This window comes from Paramacrobiotus metropolitanus, unplaced genomic scaffold (genome assembly GCF_019649055.1).
Source record: "Paramacrobiotus metropolitanus isolate TYO unplaced genomic scaffold, Prichtersi_v1.0 Parri_scaffold0000139, whole genome shotgun sequence".
Lineage (NCBI taxonomy): Eukaryota > Metazoa > Tardigrada > Eutardigrada > Parachela > Macrobiotidae > Paramacrobiotus > Paramacrobiotus metropolitanus.
The window spans coordinates 103,698-125,670 of record NW_026570359.1 but is presented as its reverse complement, the minus strand read 5'-3'; the positions used below and the strand labels follow the sequence as shown (position 1 = coordinate 125,670).

Sequence of the window (21,973 nt, the reverse complement as noted above, 5' to 3'; positions counted from 1 at the left end):
AAAAAAATTGAAATTTTTTTATTGTGTTTTTTGCGACGCCAAAGGGAATCTGACAGAGGTTCGGCAGCTGAACAGGCAGGACCAGGCTAACCTTTAGCTTTCCATCTTTTCGCCGTTAGAGGATAGGCAGACGCAAAAGCTGAGTGCAGACAGAATCATTCTGACCTTTCAGTTAGAGAGAATCTTTCTGACCTTTCAATTACACGCTGGATACTATATAATATATAGACAGACTACGTCTGCCATACATCATATACAGGCTTGCCCGTTTCAACCGACCGACATCACGTTTCGACCGACCGACATCACGACCTTCAACAGTGCAGCGCCTGCGTAAGACACAGTGAGGTGCGGCTCACAACACAAAACTGCAGAACACAAACAATCGACAAAGGGACGTTATCAATAAATCACACGTATAAGTACAGATAGCGTTTTTCTAATATTCATTGTTTTTATTATGAATCTCAGGAATACCAAATGACTACTTTGTCGTTCGGTAAATGACAGACCCGAAGTCAGGTCGCGACATCAGCGTATTCGAAGAAACGTGGGTTTAAGAAACCAATAAATGCTGATTTTCCAGCATCAAAATTTGAAATACTTTGTGGTTGTTTGGATGACTACGCAAACCATTTTCGAAAGCAGTGAAAGAAAACAAGCAGGTGAATCCTGAACATTAAGATCCTGAACATCATGACATATACCAAATTCCAAACGATTTTTGGTTTATATACTATACTCGTATCTGTATTTACAGCAGAAAAAGTAGCTACAAAAAAGTCTGGAAGAGACCATTCCCAGACTGGGCCAGACACACAATTCACAGACAAAACTTGGCTGAAAACCGAACGCAGCTGGTCGCCATGCTGCGCCTACGTTGGCACAATTACCGGTAACTGTTTGGAACTAAGAATGGTTTTCTGAGCAACCCCTGGGACACTTCAGGTGCACACATGAGCCGGGTTGCAGCATCCATTTCTGGACAACATGTTGTGGAACCAACCCGTAACCAAAACATTTACCGATCGGCGGGGTACGGCTTGCGAAATGGACCCAGCTGTCCTGGATTGCATCGTATTACGTTATTATATTCCTGAATAGATGGATCCTCCCATCAAACGTAAGCAACCGAGAGCAGTCGGATGATACAGCCAATGGCTTTGCATCTAAATAATTCAGTGTGCTGTCAAGCTCAACGCCATATTCGACCGATCATCGATGAAAGTGCACAACTCACGTTTTGCCTGCCATTGATTGGTCCTCGGATTGTACGCCTCAAAACAGTCCACAAAGAACTCTTTAAACTTTCGTTTATGCTCCGAACCTATTCCACCTAAACAAACCAAAATCAAACACAGTATTATTAAAAAGCCGGGAGTAAAAAGTCTACGTCTTATACCAATGACATATATCAGGCCATCGGGACTAACAGCGACACAGCTTTGGTATCGTTTGGACGGCATTTTCGGCAACGTTTTTATCGTCTTGTGGCGCGGATTGAAGCAATAAGCGTCGTCCGAAAGACGCCCTTCCTTATGAACCTTATACGAAAGGTCATGGCCGCCAAACGTATAAATACAACCGTTATCATCTACCGTCATCGCCGATGACAATAAGACGTTTCCGTTTCCATTATCTCCCTTTCCTTGGAATTTTCATTATAGCATACGAAGGTCTGCGATCGGTCGCCACTAACAAGGACATACACCTTTTCACTGGCCACTAGCGGACCCTCGCACCGTCCGACGGGCAGCGGGGTCAAGCGCTCCCATTGGTCCGAATCGGAATCATACCGCCACACGCAGCTACGGGCGATGGCATCATCATATATCAGTTCGTAGATAAGTACACTACCACTCGGTGAGACGATAACTGGTAAATTTCCGGTTTGCTTTTTCTGCGATGGAGGCAGCATTCGCACGAGAAATCATTCCTTGGTAACTGGATTAAAACGATGAACGCATTTTGGTCTGTAATCGCCACCCACAGCAAGTAAGATCGGCTCTACAAAGCAGCAAACGGTACATCCTAAATACCGTAATTACGAAGAGTCAGACATCTTTCTCTGTTGGCTGGAATACGGCCAGTGCAGCGCACCATGGTGCATAAGCTATGATTCATAGAGATAAGAACGGGTATGTTAAAAAACGGAGCTCTGCAGCGCGGTATCTCGAATACGTGCGGTATAGTTGTTTTGACCATTCAGAGCGTAGATAAGCTCCGGATCGTGATGACACACGTTACCAGTTGTTTCTACTGTGCATAATGCACAAAAAACCTACATAGGCGCTGGAAGATACCCGAATGTCGGAATCTGAGCAATGTCAGTATTTCATGTACGGTATGCATGAAAAAATCTCACCGTATGATCTGCGGTGTTGATATGGCGTATGCCGGATTATACCATCCGTGACCTTTTAGAACTGTTCAACAGGCGCTTTTTCTGGATCCATGTAGATGCTACGAACTTATTTGGCATGCTCAGCACTCAGAAACGGCGCTCGAATAAGCGGTAGAATTTCGCCAACGCAGAGAATCCGCTGAGCTGGATCTCTGTTTAACCAGCGTATCACAGCATCTGCCACTTCGTCTTCGCTCTTTGCATACAAATCGTCAGAAGCAATAAGTTCGATCATCTGCAAGATTGCATTGTTATTAGACGCCATTACTTATTCCTGTTTTGTGTCTTCGCTTTCACCTGAGATTCGCCAATCTGTAGAAAATCATCACATCGCGAAACAGCTGAAAAATTCCTGACGACAAATTCTTTGCATATTTTGATTATATCGCGGCAGGACAGGAATTCCGCCGTGCGCTGCACGGTCAACCAGTTTCCGGTGTTCATGTTGCCTTCTAAAAATTCTGTACATGCGCGGACGATCTCGGACACATCGAGGAATATTGCAAATTCAAGTAGTAAAAGAACATTGCTGGCATCCAAATAGATTTTTGCCGTATATATGTACCGGACAACCCTGTAATTATAAACACGCTCAGTGATTATCCGTATAGGCAGTTTAAAAATTTAAATGAATTTTCACACTAGCTTTTGCAGCGCGAGGTTTAACATTTTACCTAAATATAGTCCGATGCTTAAAAAGTTCATTGGACGCTCTTTTAAAACCGAACTGGCCAAAGCAGCATTGGCTATAATTCATTTCTTCAGGTCGATGGACACTTACTGGTCTAAGATGTCATGAGGCATATCCTGCAGCTGGATCTGTTCTTCATGAGATTCTTTCATCTGCGACGCGAACATGGAGCGGAAGTAGGTACTTTTGGCCGCCAGAATGGCACGGTGGCAGGGAATCCACTGGATTGGTTTGGACTGTTCGTCCGCTCCCCTGAGCGACACATCGGAACGAACGTTTGGACTAACCGCATCAGGTTGCAGAAAATTCGGAGAGGAAAGTTTTGAGCTAATAGGCTCCATGGGCATTGTTAATTTATTTGGATGTACTGGCACTCTGATCGAAAGCCAAAGTACCACCAATCGGTGCAAGGTGTACGGTTGCTGGTAATGCTGCACGAATAAGTTCGGCCTTTCACACTGAAAAAATTACCAAAATGGCGATTTGCCCAAATAAAGATTCGATGTAAATGTTATTACTGGAACTGAGTAAGCGCGTGAGCTATAACAAGCAAATATCCATATAATGTCCTTCAGGCCGATCAGTCTGTGCGTTATCTACTGGTACGGAACCGTGGCGATCGATATTTTTCAAAGCGGCCACGCTTGCTCTGCAACTCTGTAATTATGTACACTGTGGAGTAGATACATCAAACAGGGACTACAGAATGCATAATGAATAATTGTAGCTTTGTCATATTAACAGTCCACGCATTGCACGCTACTAGTGTACAACTTGCATAATATGATGCAAACTCATACTAATAGTGCTTGTTTCATAAAGAAATGGGCTTTAACTTTTTTTGGCAACGTTGCTCACCATTTCGTGCAATATCTCATGTATACCGGTTCACATTAATGTTTTTGTGCGTTTTAGGTTTTCTTGACCACTGGTTATCTCGATGACCAGTGCATCTGTATCAAAGAGCTTCTTGAGATCTATCGGTCGAGCTATTGACATGTTCTGTCTGAGTGTGTTGTCAATTGCTATAAAAGGTAATGTATAACATTCGGTGCAAACATGGTTACCATGCGATTTATTTCGACATGGTCGGCTTGACCTATGGTCACTAAAATTTTGAAAAAAATATTTTCTTCTTTACTGACTTACTTTATTCGAGAGACCGAAACTACAAATTTTTCAGTCTGAATTCGCATTCCATCTGGTAGCTGGCTTTCCTGGATTAACACAAAAAACCAACCATAATAATGGCGTTAACGATGGATATTCGTTACGTCTTTATTATGCTTGGTTTATGGTTCATACACTTCTGCCTCGTCAATCGCTATTTATCCATTGGTCTAGAATTTCACGGGGAATATTCTGGCTCTGGATGTGCTCTTTCGTGCGCTTTTTTCATCTGCAAACGCCAACATAGAGCGGAAGCAGGTGCTTTGAGCTGCCAGAATGGCACGGTGGAAGGGAAAACACCGGATTAGTTTAGATTGATCATCTGCTCATCGGAACCATACGTCAGAACGGATGTTAGGAACATCGGGAGCAGGCGACCGGAGACTCGAAGGCGAAAGATTCGAACTAGCACATGTAGATTTCACTGACTTCCGTTAACAGAGAAGGCACAAGGCTTTGTACAGAAAATACAGATTTAGTTTTGCTGAACGGGGGCTTTTAAGAGCGTCTGTACGGCTTGCAGCTGCATTTAACAAAAAGAGTTCGGCTTTCTGCACACTTAAAGAAAATTACCCAAATAACGGATAAATCTGTGACTCGATGCATTTTTACATCCGCATGTGGACCGTACGCGCAAATAACTAATAACAAAAAAATTGTTCACTGAATAAAATTCTTCCGAGCCGTTCAGTACGTGCGATAGGAACATTACTGACGGGACCATGTCGATCGATAAAGCGGCTACGGCTTGCTTCACAACTTAACTCTGGATAGGGGAGTGGGTAGTAGGGACTAGGGATACATCATTATTTTATACGCTACAGCTGACAGAGTACGGTGCTATACCCTGTGTACGACTGTACTCTGTCAGCTGTAGTGCGTATATCCACAATATGTAGTACACAAACATACAATAATTATTATAATAATCACATGCGTACAACTTTGTCATATTAATGTCCATGATTTTATTCGGCTTCGGCCAGCATACATAAGAAATCGCCTGCGCAGGTTTACACTAATTAAAAGCATCAAATTTTTAAACATTAAAAAACATCTGAAATCGTTAGTGTCACGCATGATCTTGGGACGTGCGTTAAGGCTGTAGCCATGGACTCATGTAGCCATTATAAATTAAGCAGCACGTACGTACATGAGAATGCGTGTAAAGTACAAAGCTAAAATCGATATGATTATTAAGTAATGGGACATTATAATATGTAGTGCGTATACGGGGCAAAGGTCATTAACATTCATATATGGGCGATACACTATATAGATACGGGCTTGAATGCATTATCCCGTTTGTTATGTGCACAAGTACAAAGATAAGAATAATACTAATTTCATATAAACATATAAATAGTACATCAATTTATGTATACGGTTTTTTAAATAGTATACTATATAGCTTGATATCGACGTATGGAAGGCCGTTGCGTTTAATAATCTCCACTATTAGCACGCATTCCGAAGCAAATTCTTCCAGTGTGCTGGGAAAATTTTCCATACCCGTCAATTAAGCCGGTTAATATTTACTAACAAATTTTTTATATTAATTAGAGGATTTTTCATACTGCGAGTGTGTTGCAATTCAGGTCAGCGGCGATCAAAGCACGGAGGGAAACCGTAGCTAGTGTTCAACCGTTTAATTAGTGCTCATCCGGTTTCAAATGTTAATACTGTACGTTTAAGATTCACTCGTACACACCCAGGTATGTGACGCGCGTAAAGCATATGTTAGCTTGAATGCCGCTTTAATGTTGTTATTAATTAATTAAGTTAACTAGAGAAATAGAAATAATTGTATTCTTTACTAGCGCTGACGCAGATAATAGTCGTGTTGTAAACAAACGCAGCGCTGCGTGACCTAGGACTCCTACCACGAAATTCGCACGTGCTGCCTGCATATATATTGTTGTACATTATAACATTAACAGCTTTATGTTTCCATTTCGCGTAAATACAAAGGGCATACCAAAAGTAAGTTTCCCTATTTTATATCTTCTGATCCATATATGATCGGCCAGTTTTTATAATTTATTTATTCAAAGTAATCACCCTTATATTTAATACACTTTTCACACCGGCTTAACCAATCATCGAAAACAGCAGAAAAACCGTTAATTGAAAGTCTTCGCAGAGCGCCTCTCACGGCAGCTTCAGCTTCCGTTGCACTTTTATAGTGCTTTCCTCTGAGCAAATCCTTCATTTTCCAGAACAGATAAAAATCGCACGGACTGAGGTCAGGACTGTAGGGGGGGTGCGGAAAGAGTTTAACCTTCCGTGATTTCAAAAAAATTTTAGTCAGTGATGCGGTGTGAGGCCTCGCATTATCGTGATGCAGGAGCTGGTGGCGCATTTTCTTCTTTCCGACATCTTTACGCAGCTTAGCCAGGGTCTTGCGCAAACATTTTCGAACGTAGAATTGGGCCGTCACTGTCCTTCCTTCGGGTACACGCGTCACGCTTATTACGCCTCTGGCATTGAAGAAAACAGAGAACATGGTCTTCTCAGTGTAGCGATCACGGCGTACCTGCACTGGTCCCTTCTTCCCTCTCTCCGTCTATTCCCTCGACTGTCGCTTCGTAAGCGGATCCCAATGGTAAACCCAGGTCTCGTCCCCAGTAAAGATGTTAGATAAATAGCGTTGAGGATGATTCCGACAACGCTTGAGCAGATCTCGACAAAAATCAACACGAGCCCGTTTCTGACTTTCTGTGAGCATGTGAGGCACAAATTTGGACACAATTTTTCTCAAATTCAGATGATCATGCAGGATGGTCGTCACGGCGTGTGCTCCAATCCCCAGATCGTACATAATCTGGGAAACGGTTATTCGGGGATTTTGATGGACGATGTCGCGAACACGAGCAATGTTTGCAGCACTGACCGCTGTCCGTGGTCTTCCCAGGCGTCGTCCATCTTCCACAATTTTTCTTCCATCACGGAACTTTCTATACCAAGTTCTAACCGCCTGTATCGAAGGACAACACTGTCCAAAAACCTTACTAATTTTTTCAAAACAAACGTTACAGTCATTACCGAGGCAAAATTCAGAAAATATACAATGTACGACAAAAAGAGGTTGAACCGATCAGTCGGTCCGCGGTTCAAAATAACCTCGCAACGACACGCCACCACTAAAACTTGGACGCTTGCGAGGTTATTTTGAGCCGCGGACCGACTGATCGGTTCAACCTCTTTTTGTCGTACATTGTAACTGCCCGAATATGCTCTTTGGTAAATGGCATGTCGAAATACATGCGAGTGCGAGGCTTTGCAACAGTGACTGGCGAAAAATAAATGCGATAAATAGCCAGTGGGTAGCAGGCTTGCCCAAAGTGTATGAGTCATTACACCACTGACCATTCTCGACACTGATGTATCACACTCACAGCTGGCCGTTTTCCATCGGAAGTTATAAAATAGGGAAACTTACTTTTGGTATGTCCTTTGTAGTTAACTACAACCGTCATTATCAATAGATTCATATATCCTTACGTCCTCATTTTTTGGAAATTATCTCCTAAATGAAGATTGATTTTTTCAATAAGTTGATAATTTTATAAAATAAAGCATCGCACAAACGTTCCTACCTTTACGTTTAAAAAAATCCTAAGTTTTGGAGAGGGTCTAAAAAAATTTTAAAAGTTGTAGTACTTAAGGGATGTTGGTACTTAAAGGTTGTTAGTTTTGGAAATTATCTCCTAAATCAATATTGATTTTTTCAATAAGTTATTAATTTTATAAAATAGAGCATCGCATAAACGTTCCTACCTCTATCTTTAAAAAAATCTTAAGTTTTGGAGAAGTTCTAAAAAAATTTTTAAAAGTTGTAGTACTTAAGGGTTGTTAGTACTTACACGTTGTAGTACTTAAATGTGGCAGTGTAGTAGTACTTTACTTATGGTTAGGTTGTAGTACAGTACTGTAATTAAATGTGGTACTTACACGTAATCGCCGGCGTACTCATGAATGTAGTATTAAAATGTTGTTAGTACTTAAATGTAGTACTAAGTACGTAAGTTGTAGTACTGAAATGCTGTTAGCTTCTAGAGAGTTCGCAACTTAGCAACCTAAACAATAGTTTTTTGAAATTGCCAATTACATCAAACATAATTTTATTTTTTCTAATTCTTGAAACCTTTAAGACGTTCTTAAATTCGTTCGATTACCTCAAAATAACTACAGTATAAATTCTTCCAAAGTCGGCTTTAAAGCTTTCACATTCCAAGAAGTTCTAAATATTTCGACTCGGCCCCGCGCAGCGGGGCCGTTACCTCTAAATATTTTAGCCTCCAGAGTTTCTACATTTTAAAAGTATCTGGAAACTTAGTACCTCAATATCTCACGGTCTAAAGTGTCTAATTTATACGAGTATCTAATTCCCAAATGTCTAAGAGCCGGCCCGCGGCCCGTTTACTGTATTCACTAACGTAGCGGCTCTGTGACTGGTGGTAGCTTGGGAATCCGCTGACCTACGTTACTTTGTAATACTGGCGGCAGCTTAGGTATCCACTAACCTCTAAATCTAATAAATATGTATTTGATTTATTTTATTAAATACTGAACAGCTGGCTGAATGGCTGAAAATCTTGCAGTTAGTAGCTAAAGATGCAGTCTGCGAGGTCACTTTGAGCAACTATTAATTGTTTCCCACAGGTTTCCATTAATTCTGCGCTGAAATATCTGGAAATCTTAGTACCTCAATATCTCACGGTCTAAAGTGTCCAAATTATACGAGTATCTAATTCATAAACATCTAAGAGCCGGCCCGCGGCCCGTTTACTGTATTCACTAACGTAGCGGCTCTGTGGTTTTGGTGGTAGCTTGGGCACTCACAAACCTACGTTTCTTTGTAATACTGATGGCAGCTCGGGTATTCACTAACCTCTAAATCTAATAAATATGTATTTAATTTATTTTAATAAATGCTGAACAGCTGGCTGAATGGCTGAAAATGTAGCAGTTAGTAGCTAAAGATGCAGTCTGCGAGGTCACGTTGAGCAACTAGTTATTGTTTCCCAAAAGTTTCATTAATTCTGCGCCGAAATATCGGCTGAATGGTGTTTTATGGGCACCGATCCCACGCCATCCATTTTATCACCGCTTAAATACTATGGGGCACGTGCGCTAAGCATCTTCGGTAGCGATTACGAATCCTATTAAGACATTTTCTCCAGAAAATTTCTTAATCGCTCGGGTTTTTAATCGGTTTATTAGTCGATTTAACATCACAGGTGCTCAAAACTGATTAAAAAATCAAGCGATACGAAAATTTTAAGGAGTCAAATAGCAAATTCGGCAATATGGACCCCCAAAAAGCACCCCGGATCAGTATCCCTAGTTAGGCTGTCAAACATCGTAACTGCTAGCGAAATAACCCCAGAATAACCGCTAAGCGATTAAGACTTTTACCGATTAAGAAAATTCCGAAAATTTCTTAATCGCTTTTGCTCAACCGGTTGCGATTAAGATTTTGTGCAACCGCAAGTGTTTCGGATTGTCCAATAGACGCATTCGGGAGGTGCGGTCGCTTGAGTCAGGATGAAAAAGCATCGGATCGGTTTCTTAATCGGTTTTGGAGCTTAGCGCACACTGCCCTATCTGTCGTACCAAAAATTCAAGTTTTGAGTTGGCTAGATCAGTAATATAAAGTTACACTGAAAATATAAGAAAGAAAAACAAAAAGAAAGTTACGGAGATTATTACAGTTTTCATAAACTGATCGATTTTAACCGGAAAGCTTGAAAGCTGTCCGCATTTCTACATGTTTAAAATATTTTCGTAGCTGGCCTCGATGGGGTTTTCTAATTGAAATATTTTATAGCTGTACGAAGTATATTTTGTAATTTCTTTCATTCTTCCATACCTTGAACACAACTGGTCGCGCGCTAGCGCGACCGATACTTGTTATCAATAGATTCATATATCCTTACGTCCTTATTTTTTGGAAATTATCTCCTAAATGAACATTGATTTTTTCAAGAAGTTATTAATTTCATAAAATACAGCATCACACAAACGTTCCTACCATTATCTTTAAAAAATCTTAAGTTTTGGAGAAAGTCTAAATAAAATTTTTAAAAGTTGTAGTACTTAAGGGTTTTTAGTACTTAAAAGTTGTTAGTTTTGGAAATTATCTCCTAAATCAACATTGACCTTTTCAAAAAGTTATTATTTTTATAAAATTGAGCATCACACAAACGTTCCTACCTTTATCTTTAAAAAAATTATCAGTTTTAAAGCAGTTCTTAAAAAATTTTTAAATGTTGCAGTACAGTACTTAAAATGTTGTTAGTACTTAAAGGTACTGTACTACTAATTAAATTACTTATTTTGGCAATGAATGAGTACTTTACAGTACTCAGTACGCAAGTTGTAGCAATTAAATGTAGTACTACTATCACTTCATCGCCAGCGTATTAATACAATATTAAAAGCTGTATTACAGTACTGTATACTGTACTGTATTACAGTTGTAGTACTGTACTGTACTGTACTGTACTGTATTGTTGTAGTACTGTTGTAGTCTGTTTCGCAGCTTAGCAACCTAAACTACAGATCTGTGTATGTTATTTAAATTGTCAATTCCATCAAAATTATAACTTTCTTAAATTTTTGAAACCTTTACCATGTTTTTAAAACATGTTCGAATACCTCAAAATAACTATTAATTTTTCCAAAGTCGGCTTCAAAGCTTTTACATTTCCAGAATTTCTAAATATTTCGACTCGGCCCCGCGCAGCGGGGCCGTTACCTCTAATTTTCTGAGCCTCCAGAGTTTCGAATTTTTAAAAATGTCTAGAAATGTCTGAGTACCTCAATATCTCGCGGTCTTAAGGGGTTTGGCCCGGTACATAGCACCAAATTTGTATGTATCCACGGCAACTTCGCTGTCGCGCTCCCAAACCCTAATTCTCATAACGGTCCTCATACTCATAACCCTATTCCTAATTCAGAATTCATACTCAAAACGGCTTTCATAATCATACTCATACTTTGATCCTACCGGTTATCATATTTTTGTTCATAATCATAACTCAAACCTTTACCGCTACTCATACCAGTGCGGTACTGCGCTTAATGTTATTAGTAAAAACATTATATATTGTTTATTAATCGTAAAAACCGTATTATTGACACTAAGTAGTAATAGCTGTTGCGCAAATTGTGCACCGTTCTTGAATTTTTTTAAAAATTTTTTTTGATATCTGCTTTTGTCCTGGCTAGCAATTGTATGTATCCACGGCAACTTTTAGCCTCCAGAGTTTTGAAATTTTAAAAATGTCTAGAAATGTCGGAGTACCTCAGTATCTCGCGGTCTTAAGGGATTTGGCCCGGTACATACTACATAGCACCAAATTTGTATATACTATATATCCACGACAACTTGCGCTGTCGCGCGCTCCTTAACCCTAATCCTCATAACGGTCCTCGTACTCATAACCCTATTTCTAATTCAGAATCCCTACTCAAAAATGCTTTCATAATCATAATTATACTTTGATCCTACTGGTTATCATATTTTTGTTCATATTCATAACTCAAACCTTTACCGCTACTCATACCAGTGCGCTACTGCGCTTAATGTTATTAGTAAAAGCATTATAGTATTTATTAATCGTAAAAACCGTAATATTGACACTAAGTTTTAATAGCTGTTGCGCAAATTGTGCACCGTTCTTGAATTTTAAAAAAAAATTTTTTTTGATATCTGCTTTTGTCCTGGGTAGCAAACTGCGTTATTACTGTTCCTGTGTTCCATTGCTTTACAGTGTGCACGATGCTTTTGTCGAAATTTAGTTTTGTGGAAATGAATAGTTAACGGCCCATTCACTTTTTGTTTGGTGGAAGCTACGTAATAAGCCCATTAACATTTCAGGTTTTTTTTCATTAACACTAGTTTAAAAAATGGACGAAAGTGGACAACGGTAGATTTTCTAGCTCAGTTTTTATATGCAGATTAAATTACTTAGCTTTCGTTACTCAGTTCAAGTTTACTGAAGCCATTTTGTAATGAAGCCATTTTCTAATAAATATTTTTTCGCTACTAATTCAGATGAAATAATTTTTACGAGTGGACGAAAGCGGGCGGTTGAGTAGACTTACATGAACACATGGTTGTAATTGAATATTACATTTTTGACACACCAGCATGAGTAATGGTTAAGATATGAGCAATAATTATAAATAAATTAATATGATCACCGGTAGGACCAAAGTATGATTATGATTATAAGGGCCGTTATGAGTATGAATTCGGAATTAGAAGTAGGATTATGAGTATGAGTATGAGAGCCGTTATGAATATTAGGTACATACCTAGCCTGGCTAGCCATGCAAAAAAGTGTTTAGGATTGCGCGACAGCGGAAGTTCCCGTGTATTTACCCGAATTTGGTACTATGTACCGGGCCAAATCCCTTAATTGTCTAATAATTTATATGTAATTTATAAGTATTACTAAGTATTTATATGTAGTAATTCTAATATTATTCTAGTATTTCTAAGTATTTATATGTAATTTCTAAGTATCTAAAAGCCGGCCCGCGGCCCGTTTACCGTATTCACTCACATGGCGGCTCTGTGATACTGGTGGTAGCTTGGGCATTCACTAACCTCGAAATCTAATAAACATGTATTTATTTTATTTTAATAAATACTGAAGAGCTTGACTGATGGCTGAAAAATCTTATAATTAGTATCTAAAGATGCAGCCTGCGAGTACACCTTGGGCGACCGTTAACTGCTCCCGCAAGTTTCCATAAATTCTGCGCTGAAAAATGGTATTTTATGGGCATCGTGTACAGATACAGGTCGATCGCGCCAAGTGTTTGCAGTTTTTCAAAAAAATTATAAAATGTCAGCCGTCAACAAATAAATAATTATTTCATTTTAACATGGTTGCAGCATGTGTCTAACATGTTTTGCACTTGAATCGCCCTGTTGAGAACGTGTTTCGAATCCCAGTGATATCGAAATTGTTTCCGACCGTCTTGCAAATGGGGCTTGACCCATCGGCCGTGGTTGCAGTCTTCCGACTTTAAATTTGTTTAGAGCTTTCGTTGACGTCTTATCGCTACAGTGATAAGTTTGGGCTGTTGCCCAGTCAATACTCTTGCGAAACATGCCTGCCATGAACCGAGTTTCACCAAACCCGCCTGACTTTTGCAGAGTCAGTTCGGGCACCGTTAAAAGGGTGGGCAACCCCACTTCCGCCGTCTCAGTGCAGCCATGGAGTGTCTCAAATGTGCATTCTTGACAAAATCACGTTGAGAAAGTGTTCACTGTCCGCTTAAAACTTTTCATCAAAACAAAAGGCTCGAGACGTTCCAATCCGCTCACTTTCTCCAGCAGTCATGACTTTTTTTAGTCATCGCTTCATTAATTTTTTTCTCCATTCGTCCAGGACTTATATCTCCTTTCCTGTGTTGTAGATATTTGTCGATACCCCAAAATTAACTCAGGTAGTCCATGTCTAATTCATGGAAATTATTAGTTTGAGATTCCCCGCTCCTTGCGCTAGGCAACCACATTTCTCGGTAGGTGCTTTCTACCATACAAGTTTATGGGAGATGCCCTTTGCTTCGAGATCCCCTCGACCACTGATCACGCAAGATTTTGCTAATAACGCGTAACGAACATCTTAGGGGCTGTACAATAACTTCCAGAAAACTCCAGGCAGCAATCTTAACGCTGAGATTTTCCCAAGGGTAGTTACAACCATAAAAAAACTGACGCTGCCCCTTCCCCAAAAACACCGCTCGGCTGCATACTAGCACATTAAAAGATATTAGTTTTGATGGTGCTGGATTCGCAAAAAAAAATTTTATTAGAAATATGCCGAAAAAGCAATAAAACGACTTACAGAAATATTTTTAATTTATTTTTTGCAACTGCCCACACTTGGTGTGATCGACCTGTATATGACCCCACTCAATCCATTTATCACCGTAAAAATATTATCTGTGGAACCAAAAAATTCAAGTTTTCAGTTCGTTAGATCTGTAATATAAGGTTACATTAAAAACGCGATAAAGAACCATGAAAAAAGGAAAACTTACGGGGGCTTTTACAGTTTTCAGAAAATGGTCGAATTTAACCGGAAAGCTTGAAAAAATTCCGCATTTCTTCATGTTTAAAATGTTTCCGCAGCTGGCCTCGCTGGGTTCATATTTGGAATATTCCTCAAAATTTTTTTTATTGCTATACGAAGTATATTTTGTATTTCTTTCATACTTCCATACCTCAAACACAACTGGTCGCGCGCTAGCGCGACCGATACCTCTAATTTTCTGAGCCTCCAGAGTTTCGAATTTTTAAAAATGTCTAGAAATGTCTGAGTACCTCAATATCTCGCGGTCTTAAGGGGTTTGGCCCGGCACATAGCACCAAATTTGTATGTATCCACGGCAACTTCGCTGTCGCGCTCCCAAACCCTAATTCTCATAACGGTCCTCATACTCATAACCCTATTCCTAATTCAGAATTCATACTCAAAACGGCTTTCATAATCATAATCATACTTTGATCCTACCGGTTATCATATTTTTGTTCATAATCATAACTCAAACCTTTACCGCTACTCATACCAGTGCGGTACTGCGCTTAATGTTATTTGTAAAAACATTATATATTGTTTATTAATCGTAAAAACCGTATTATTGACACTAAGTAGTAATAGCTGTTGCGCAAATTGTGCACCGTTCTTGAATTTTTTTAAAAATTTTTTTTGATATCTGCTTTTATCCTGGCTAGCAACAATTAAACTCTGTTATTACTCTTCCTGTGTTCTATTGCTGTACAGTGTACACGATGCTTTTGTCGAAATTTAGTTTTGTGGAAATGAAAAGTTAACAGCCCGTTCACTTTTTGTTTGGTGGAAGCTACGTAGTAAGCCCATTAACATTTCAGGTTTTTTTATCATTAGCACTAGTTTAAAAAATGGACGAAAGTGGACAATGGTAGATTTTCTTGCTCAGTTTTTATATGCAGATTAAACTACTTAGCTTTCGTTACTCAGTTCAAGTTTGCTGAAGTCATTTTGTAATGAAGCCATTTTCTAATAAATATTTTTTCGCTACTAATTAAGATGAAATAATTTTTACGAGTGGATGAAAGCGGACGGTTGAGTAGACTTACATGAACACATAGTTGTAATTGCATATTACATTTTGACACACCAGCATGAGTAATGGTTAAGATATGAGCTATAATTATGAATAAATTAATCTGATGACCGGTAGGACCAAAGTATGATTATGATTATGTGGGCCGTTATGAGTATGGATTCGGAATTAAAGGAGTAGGGTTATGACTTATGAGTATGAGTATGAGAGCCGTTATGAATATTAGGTACATACCTAGCCATGCAAAAAAGTGTATAGGATTGCGCGACAGCGAAAGTTCCCGTGTATGTACCCGAATTTGGTACTATGTGCCGGGCCAAATCCCTTAATTGTCTAATTTATATGTAATTTCTAAATATTAGGCCTCGTCCCCAATCTGTAACGAATCTAGCTACGGTACAGGACACCACCGTCCCATAATAGGAGATACGCGATACGGTATGTCGGTTCTCGCTTCGCGTATCTGGTTATCAGTGCAAAGATTCGGGACGGGGTATGCTGCGTATCCGAAGGCGTCCCGTTTCCACAACTCTCGGATACGGTATCCTGCGAACCGCATCTCAGAACCCGTACCAACCCCGCGTCTCACATCAACCAAAATTTTACGCGCTTTTACGCATACCCTGAAATACAAAGGCGATTCCAAAGTTTCTTTCCTATTTTTTATCTACCCCACAAACTCACTTAGCCCTTTTCATCCATATTTTTACTAATGCCAGTTACTAACTGATTATTAAAAAATTTAAACTTGGTCCTGTTCAAAGAGGAAGGGAAAATTCGCCAAAAGACTTTCAGCGGTGTCTGGCAGCCTATCTTCCGGGTTCCTCGCAAGATTGTAACATTTTAGCATTTTCCCGTTCGAACTTCAAGAAGCACAAAACGGTTTTATGTTCAGAAGTCTTCCTTTTACAGTGCAAATTAAGATCAAAAGATTCGCCCCTTTCTGCTTTTAGAAGGAAATCGGAAGTGTTAGTGACCAGTTGTCAAAACATGAGGCTTGCCAGTTTCCAGACGGCAAAAATATTAATAAACCCGGAAAACAATTTGTTGCAAACAGGTTAGCGATAAACTGAATCATAGCCAGTCTGTGCTGAGGTGGGTCAAGGATACAGTTTTTATTGTGGAAAAGATTTGGAAGTTTGGAATAGCAGGAAAGCGGAAAACCAAAAAAAACGGATGTCTGTAAAAACAATTTTATTATTTTAATTTGTGAAAGTTCGGAAATGATTCATGATCATGAAAATAACAAGTACATAGTAAGCCTTGACTATTATAAATTTTATTCAAAACCATCGAGAAGGAGAGAAGTGACAACATTACAGCTGAAATTTTGGAAGGATAGTGGTTAGGCTGCCAGAAGTACCACCGGCTAAATGATTTTTCACCTGGGCAGTTCTTCATCGACAGTTAAAAATTTTCTTTTCTTCGATAACTCAGAGAACATGTTACGTAATAAAAAATATATCGTTTGCATATCACTTGAAATGGCACGCAGGCAAAATAGGAAAGAAACTTTTGAAATGGCCTTTGTACAAAGAAAAACGATACGGTACGCGAAGCCACCTCAGAGGTGGCTTTCCTGGTATCTTTTGTTGATGAGCAAGCATTTTTTAGTATTGCCATTGTGTGACGATTTCTTTTCGTGAGTTATTTAAATTTTATGAAATTTCTAATTATTTTAAAACCCAACTGAATGCACAAAAAATTGGAAACAGGAAATGTGACCAGCTCAAAACAATAAAAAATAATACCATATAACTACAATTAAGTACTACAACATCATGCGGCTACAGAGAAGTGGAATGGTTTCGAAAAACAACGGTTTCGAAAAACCATTATTCAGACCGAGTGTGTTTTCGAATACGAAATTAGTTTCTATTCTTTACCACATTGAATACTGAATAGGAGCGCTCGGAAAATGAAGATCTAAATTTGCAAATTTTGATCCGTATGTACTACGTACTTATGTAGCTGCTCTAACGCTATTACTATACTGCAGCATGCTGGCCAAAACAAATAATTGCGCGGGTGGTGCGACTGATCTGACTCATCACCAGCTAAAAAGTAAGAACAATGATGCCAAAAACTTTCAATCCAGGGAACAACATTTTGCAATTCAGACTAGGAACTAACTAGAATGAGGGCATAAAAGCAGCACAAGAATTCTTCCAACAACCCACGAGAGCACAAAAAAACTGGTAAACAAAGCGATATGTGATCGACGCGATGGGACGCAAATACAGCGATACGGAGCCAAAGCTGAAGGTTCGATACAGGAAACGGAGAGCGAGCCCAGTTTCGATATGCGTAGCCTGTGCTGCATCTTGGTGGTGCGCACCAAATAGTGTCCCATTTTTGTACTGTAGCGAAACTAGATACGGTGCTGTATTGCAACGAGATACGCTTTAGAAAAGGGACGAAGCCTTTAAATATCTAAAAGCCGGCCCGCGGCCCGTTTACCGTATTCAATCACATGGCGGCTCTGTGGTACTGATGGTAGCTTGGGCATTCACTAACCTCGAAATCTAATAAACATATATTAATTTTATTTTAATAAATACTAGAGAGCTTGACTGATGGCTGACAAAATCTTACAATTAGTATCTACAGATGCAGCCTGCAAGGACACCTTGGGCGACCGTTAACTGTTCCCCGCAAGTTTCCATTAATTCTGCGCTAAAAAAATGGTATTTTATGGGCATCGTGTGCAGATATATAACCCCACTCAATCCATTTTATCATCGTTAAAATATTTTCTGTGGTACCAAAAAGTTCAAGTCTTCAGTTCGTTAGATCGGTGATATAAAGTTACATTAAAAACGCGATAAAGAACCATGAGAAAAAGAAAAACTTACGGGGGCTTTCACGGTTTTCAGAAAATGGTCGAATTTAACCGGAAAGCTTGAAAAAATTCCGCATTTTCAAATGTTTAAAATATTTTCGTAGCTGGCCTCGCTGGGTTTTATATTTGAAATATTTCTCAAAATCTTTTTTATTGCTTTACGAAGTATATTTTGTATTTCTTTCATTCTTCCATACCTCAAACACAACTGGTCGCGCGCTAGCGCGACCGATACTTGTTACATTACATATCCTTACGTCCTTATTTTTCGAAAATTATCTCCTAAATCAGGATTGATTTTTTCAATAAGTTGATAATTTTATAAAATAGAGCATCGCACAAACGTTCCTACCTTTATCTCTAAAAAAATCTCAAGTTTTGAAGAAGGTCTAAAAACATTTTTAAAAGCTGTAGTACTTAAATGTTGTTAGTACTTAAAGGTAGTAGTACTGTACTTAAATGTAGCAGTGTAGTAGTACTTTGCTAGGTTGCAGTAAGTAGTAGTACGGTATCTAGTACCCACAGTACTTATCACTTAATCGCCGGCGTATCATGAATTTTTGAAAGTTGTAGTACTTAAATTTAGTAATATAGATACGTACGTTGTAGTACCTAAATTAATGTTGTTAGCTCCTAGAAAGTTCTAGATACATGGTTGTGGGAGTATATATTTTGTATCTAGCAACCCATATTTTTAAATGTAGGAGAATTGCTGCTGCACGTGTAACGCAGTTTTACGTTCAAGGTACAACTTATATTTTATTACATCAAAACTTATAATTTATTACATTACTTGCTAATTATAGTTTATTACTTACTTACTTAACTTACTGACTTATAATTTTAGTACTTATAATTTATTTAGTACTTTTATTACATCAAACTTATAATTTTATTTGTTTAAATTCTTGGAACTTTAAGATGTTTTTAAATCCGTTCGAATACCTCAACCATAAATTTTCCAAAGTCGGCTCAAAAGCTTTTACATTTCCAAAATTTTGAAATATTTCTAAATATTTCGGCTCGGCCCAGCTGCACTGGGCCGTTACCTCTGATTTTTTGAGTCTCCAGAGTTTCGAAATTATAAAAATATCTAGAAATCTGAGTATCTCAATATCTCACGAGCTAAAGCATCTGTTCTATTATATATCTAAATTTCTAAATATCTAAAAGCCGGCCCGCAACCCGTTTACCGTATTCACTCACGTAGCGGCTTTGTGCTACTGGTGGTAGTTTGGGTATTCACTAACCTACGTTGCTCTGCAGTACTGGTGGTAGCTTGGGTACATGTATTTATTGACCTATGATTCTCTTTAATACTGCTGGTAGCTTGGGTATTCACCAACCCCTAAATCTAATAAATATGTACGTATTTTATTTTATACTAAATAGTTTGACTGAGTGGCTGAAAATCTTGCAATTAGTAGCTAAAGATGAATCCTGCGAGGTCACCTTGACACTTGAGCAACTGTTAATTGTTTCCCACAGTTTTCATTAATTCTGTTAATTTCCATTTACATCCGTCGTACCAAAAAACTGAAGTTTTGAGTTGGCTAGATCGGCAATATAAAGTTACATAAAAAACGTGAAAAAGACAAACAAAAAGAAAAATTACGAGGTGATGACAATTTCTATAAAACTGGTCGAATTCAACCGGTAAGCTTGAAAGCTGTCAGCATTTCTACATGTTGAAAATATTTTCTTAGCTGACCTCGCTGAGGCTTTACATTTAAAATATTTCTCAAAATCTGTTTTATTGCTGTGCGAAGTATGTACATTTTGTAATTTCTTTCTTTCTTTCTTTCTTCCATACCTCGAACACAACTGGTCGCGCGCTAGCGCGACCGATACTTGTAATATATAATTGTTGTATAGCGAGGTCGCCATCAGCATAGTATTCTACAAGATTGCAGGACAATAATTATAGAATATATTACGTACTATAGTGTCTCTTAATATGTACCGTTGTCCTCTACTTCTATCCACGTAAAACAGTAAAAGTGATTATAAACAATGTTACAGGACAATAATTATAGAATATATATTACTTACTGTAATGTCATCATTACTAGTCGATTGGTGTTTGGTATGAACACTTTTACTGTTTTGCATGCACAGAGGACAATACTAACAGTAGTAATTAAGACGAAGTGATCTGGAGCTCGGTGCTCTGGTTTAACCGGTGCTCTGGCGCCGCGGATGACGGTGCTGAGCCGGATCCTGCAGTCTGCATTACCGACTTATACCATCACCATGCAACAAATGAACATTATTTTAACGACATTACCCTGGATCGTCGTGGGCGTGAGCATTTCGATTATTCGCATTCCGGTGATAGACGTATCAGCGATATTTCTATCACCGCAATGCGAAATGAATGAATGTTAAAGCACAGAGTAAGTGTTAAAGCTGTGGCTCCACTACCGGTTCCGATGTTTGTCAAAATTAGGGCTATCAGTCCCCAGAATAGCGCCTCATTTATGTTGCTCTCTGCCTGCTGCTTCAGGTGACTCATCTCCGCTTTCTAGAAGCTTAACTACTTTAGAAATTCCTCCCGGATCAATGTGGCCGGTTGGCTCTTGCACTGCGGAACAATTACGGACAACGATACTGCGGAGTATCGCAGTTTCGTTTCCAGTGATTGTTCCGCAATGCACGAGCCGACCAACTGCAAAAATAACATTGAAACAGGGGCGTACCTTCCTTATCACCATTGTGCTGCACAAAACGTTGGAGTAAGATCACAAGCAAAGAAATCCCGTATTGAGGAAAAACTATAAGCCAGAAGAATCTCAAGATGGGAAAATCGTCAAAGAATGGCTGCTGTGACAGTAAGGCTGCAGATTTTCAATGGAAGATGCAGATGAGCGCAGCTGGACGGCTTTTTATAAGCAGCAAGTTGCAGCCTGCGCTCCTTCCTTTCCCATGCTCCCAAATTATTCCCGGGAATAATTTCTTCCATAGAAACAATTATTTTTCATCGTATAGCCCCTCGCACGGCCTAATAAAACTTTACTCCAGGAGGAACCGGTTAAACTTCGTAGTTTAACCGGTTCCTCCTGGAGTAAATTTTTATTAGGCCGTGCGAGGGGCTAAGGCAAATATTTAGTCAGAATGCAAAAAATGCCCACTGCCTAATTAGGTTTTGCGTGCATCAGAGGCAAATGTAATCACTGTGAAACGTTTGGACATTTTTTGTACTCAGCTGAGCTTACGGCGTAATGGGTTGGTTGTCTAACCATGTTTTTCTTGTTGGCTGAGCTCTCCCTCTGTCGGTCTAGGCCCACTTGCATCTGTACTTGTATTGATTGAATACTCTGTAGGTTCAACGAACTTGTTAGGATAGCTTACCAGGAATGTAGGAACAGACTTATGTCAACAACGGAGAAATCGGACGCCGGCGTATATTTGTACAGACACTCTATATGTGCTGCATTACACAACAATAATGCCGCTTGTATGGGATTATGACTCGCAAGCTGCCTTGCCACAAACCTTAAGATGTTAGAAACCGAAGAAAAAACCGACCGCGGCAAAGCACCGTGACCTTTCAGGAATGTTTAACTGGTGTTTCTTCCGGATCCATGTAGATCTACGAACTGTTTTGGCTCGCTAAGCAGTCAGTTCCTAGTTTAAAGTTTGCAAAATGATACATTAACAGCGAGTAACATTATTTATCTGAAACATCCTTTGCCTGCTACAGCTACTTTACGGGAAACAAGATGGCGCATGC

General features: G+C 39.2%; 2 protein-coding genes across 4 annotated transcripts; both read right to left on the bottom strand.

Moving 5' to 3' along the window:
- Positions 1 to 583: 583 nt before the first annotated feature.
- LOC129599163 (kelch-like protein diablo) lies at positions 584 to 21,184 on the bottom strand. Of its 3 annotated transcripts, XR_008691888.1 has the most exons (7): positions 20,940 to 21,184; positions 3,186 to 3,553; positions 2,702 to 2,978; positions 2,366 to 2,639; positions 1,403 to 2,007; positions 1,241 to 1,336; positions 584 to 1,169 (listed from the first exon to the last, which is right to left on the bottom strand). XR_008691888.1 is itself a non-coding variant. In XM_055497314.1 (4 exons), exons 1-4 carry the CDS (start codon positions 20,952 to 20,954, stop codon positions 2,472 to 2,474), a joined length of 828 nt encoding a protein of 275 aa, XP_055353289.1. In that variant the 5' UTR covers positions 20,955 to 21,184; the 3' UTR covers positions 2,091 to 2,471. The 3 variants fall into 3 exon arrangements, 1 of the variants encoding a protein (XP_055353289.1); XR_008691889.1 differs by lacking the exon at positions 20,940 to 21,184 and having other exon boundaries at positions 3,079 to 3,195; XM_055497314.1 differs by lacking the exons at positions 584 to 1,169; positions 1,241 to 1,336; positions 1,403 to 2,007 and having other exon boundaries at positions 2,091 to 2,639.
- LOC129599164 (histone-lysine N-methyltransferase SETMAR-like) lies at positions 6,310 to 6,800 on the bottom strand. The gene has a single exon (XM_055497315.1). The coding sequence runs from the start codon at positions 6,769 to 6,771 to the stop codon at positions 6,310 to 6,312; it is 462 nt and encodes a 153-aa protein (XP_055353290.1). The 5' UTR covers positions 6,772 to 6,800.
- Positions 21,185 to 21,973: the final 789 nt, after the last annotated feature.

What these genes read in the sequence shown, in the direction of transcription:
- LOC129599164 (XM_055497315.1), bottom strand. Translation starts at nt 6,771, where the DNA reads ATGTTCTCTGTTTTCTTCAATGCCAGAGGCGTAATAAGCGTGACGCGT.
- LOC129599163 (XM_055497314.1), bottom strand. An exon ending in CCTCATGACATCTTAGACCA is followed by an intron (nt 2,979 to 3,185) that starts GTAAGTGTCCAT and finishes TTATAATTACAG; the next exon opens with GGTTGTCCGGTACATATATA. An exon ending in TACAGATTGGCGAATCTCAG is followed by an intron (nt 2,640 to 2,701) that starts GTGAAAGCGAAG and finishes GCAATCTTGCAG; the next exon opens with ATGATCGAACTTATTGCTTC.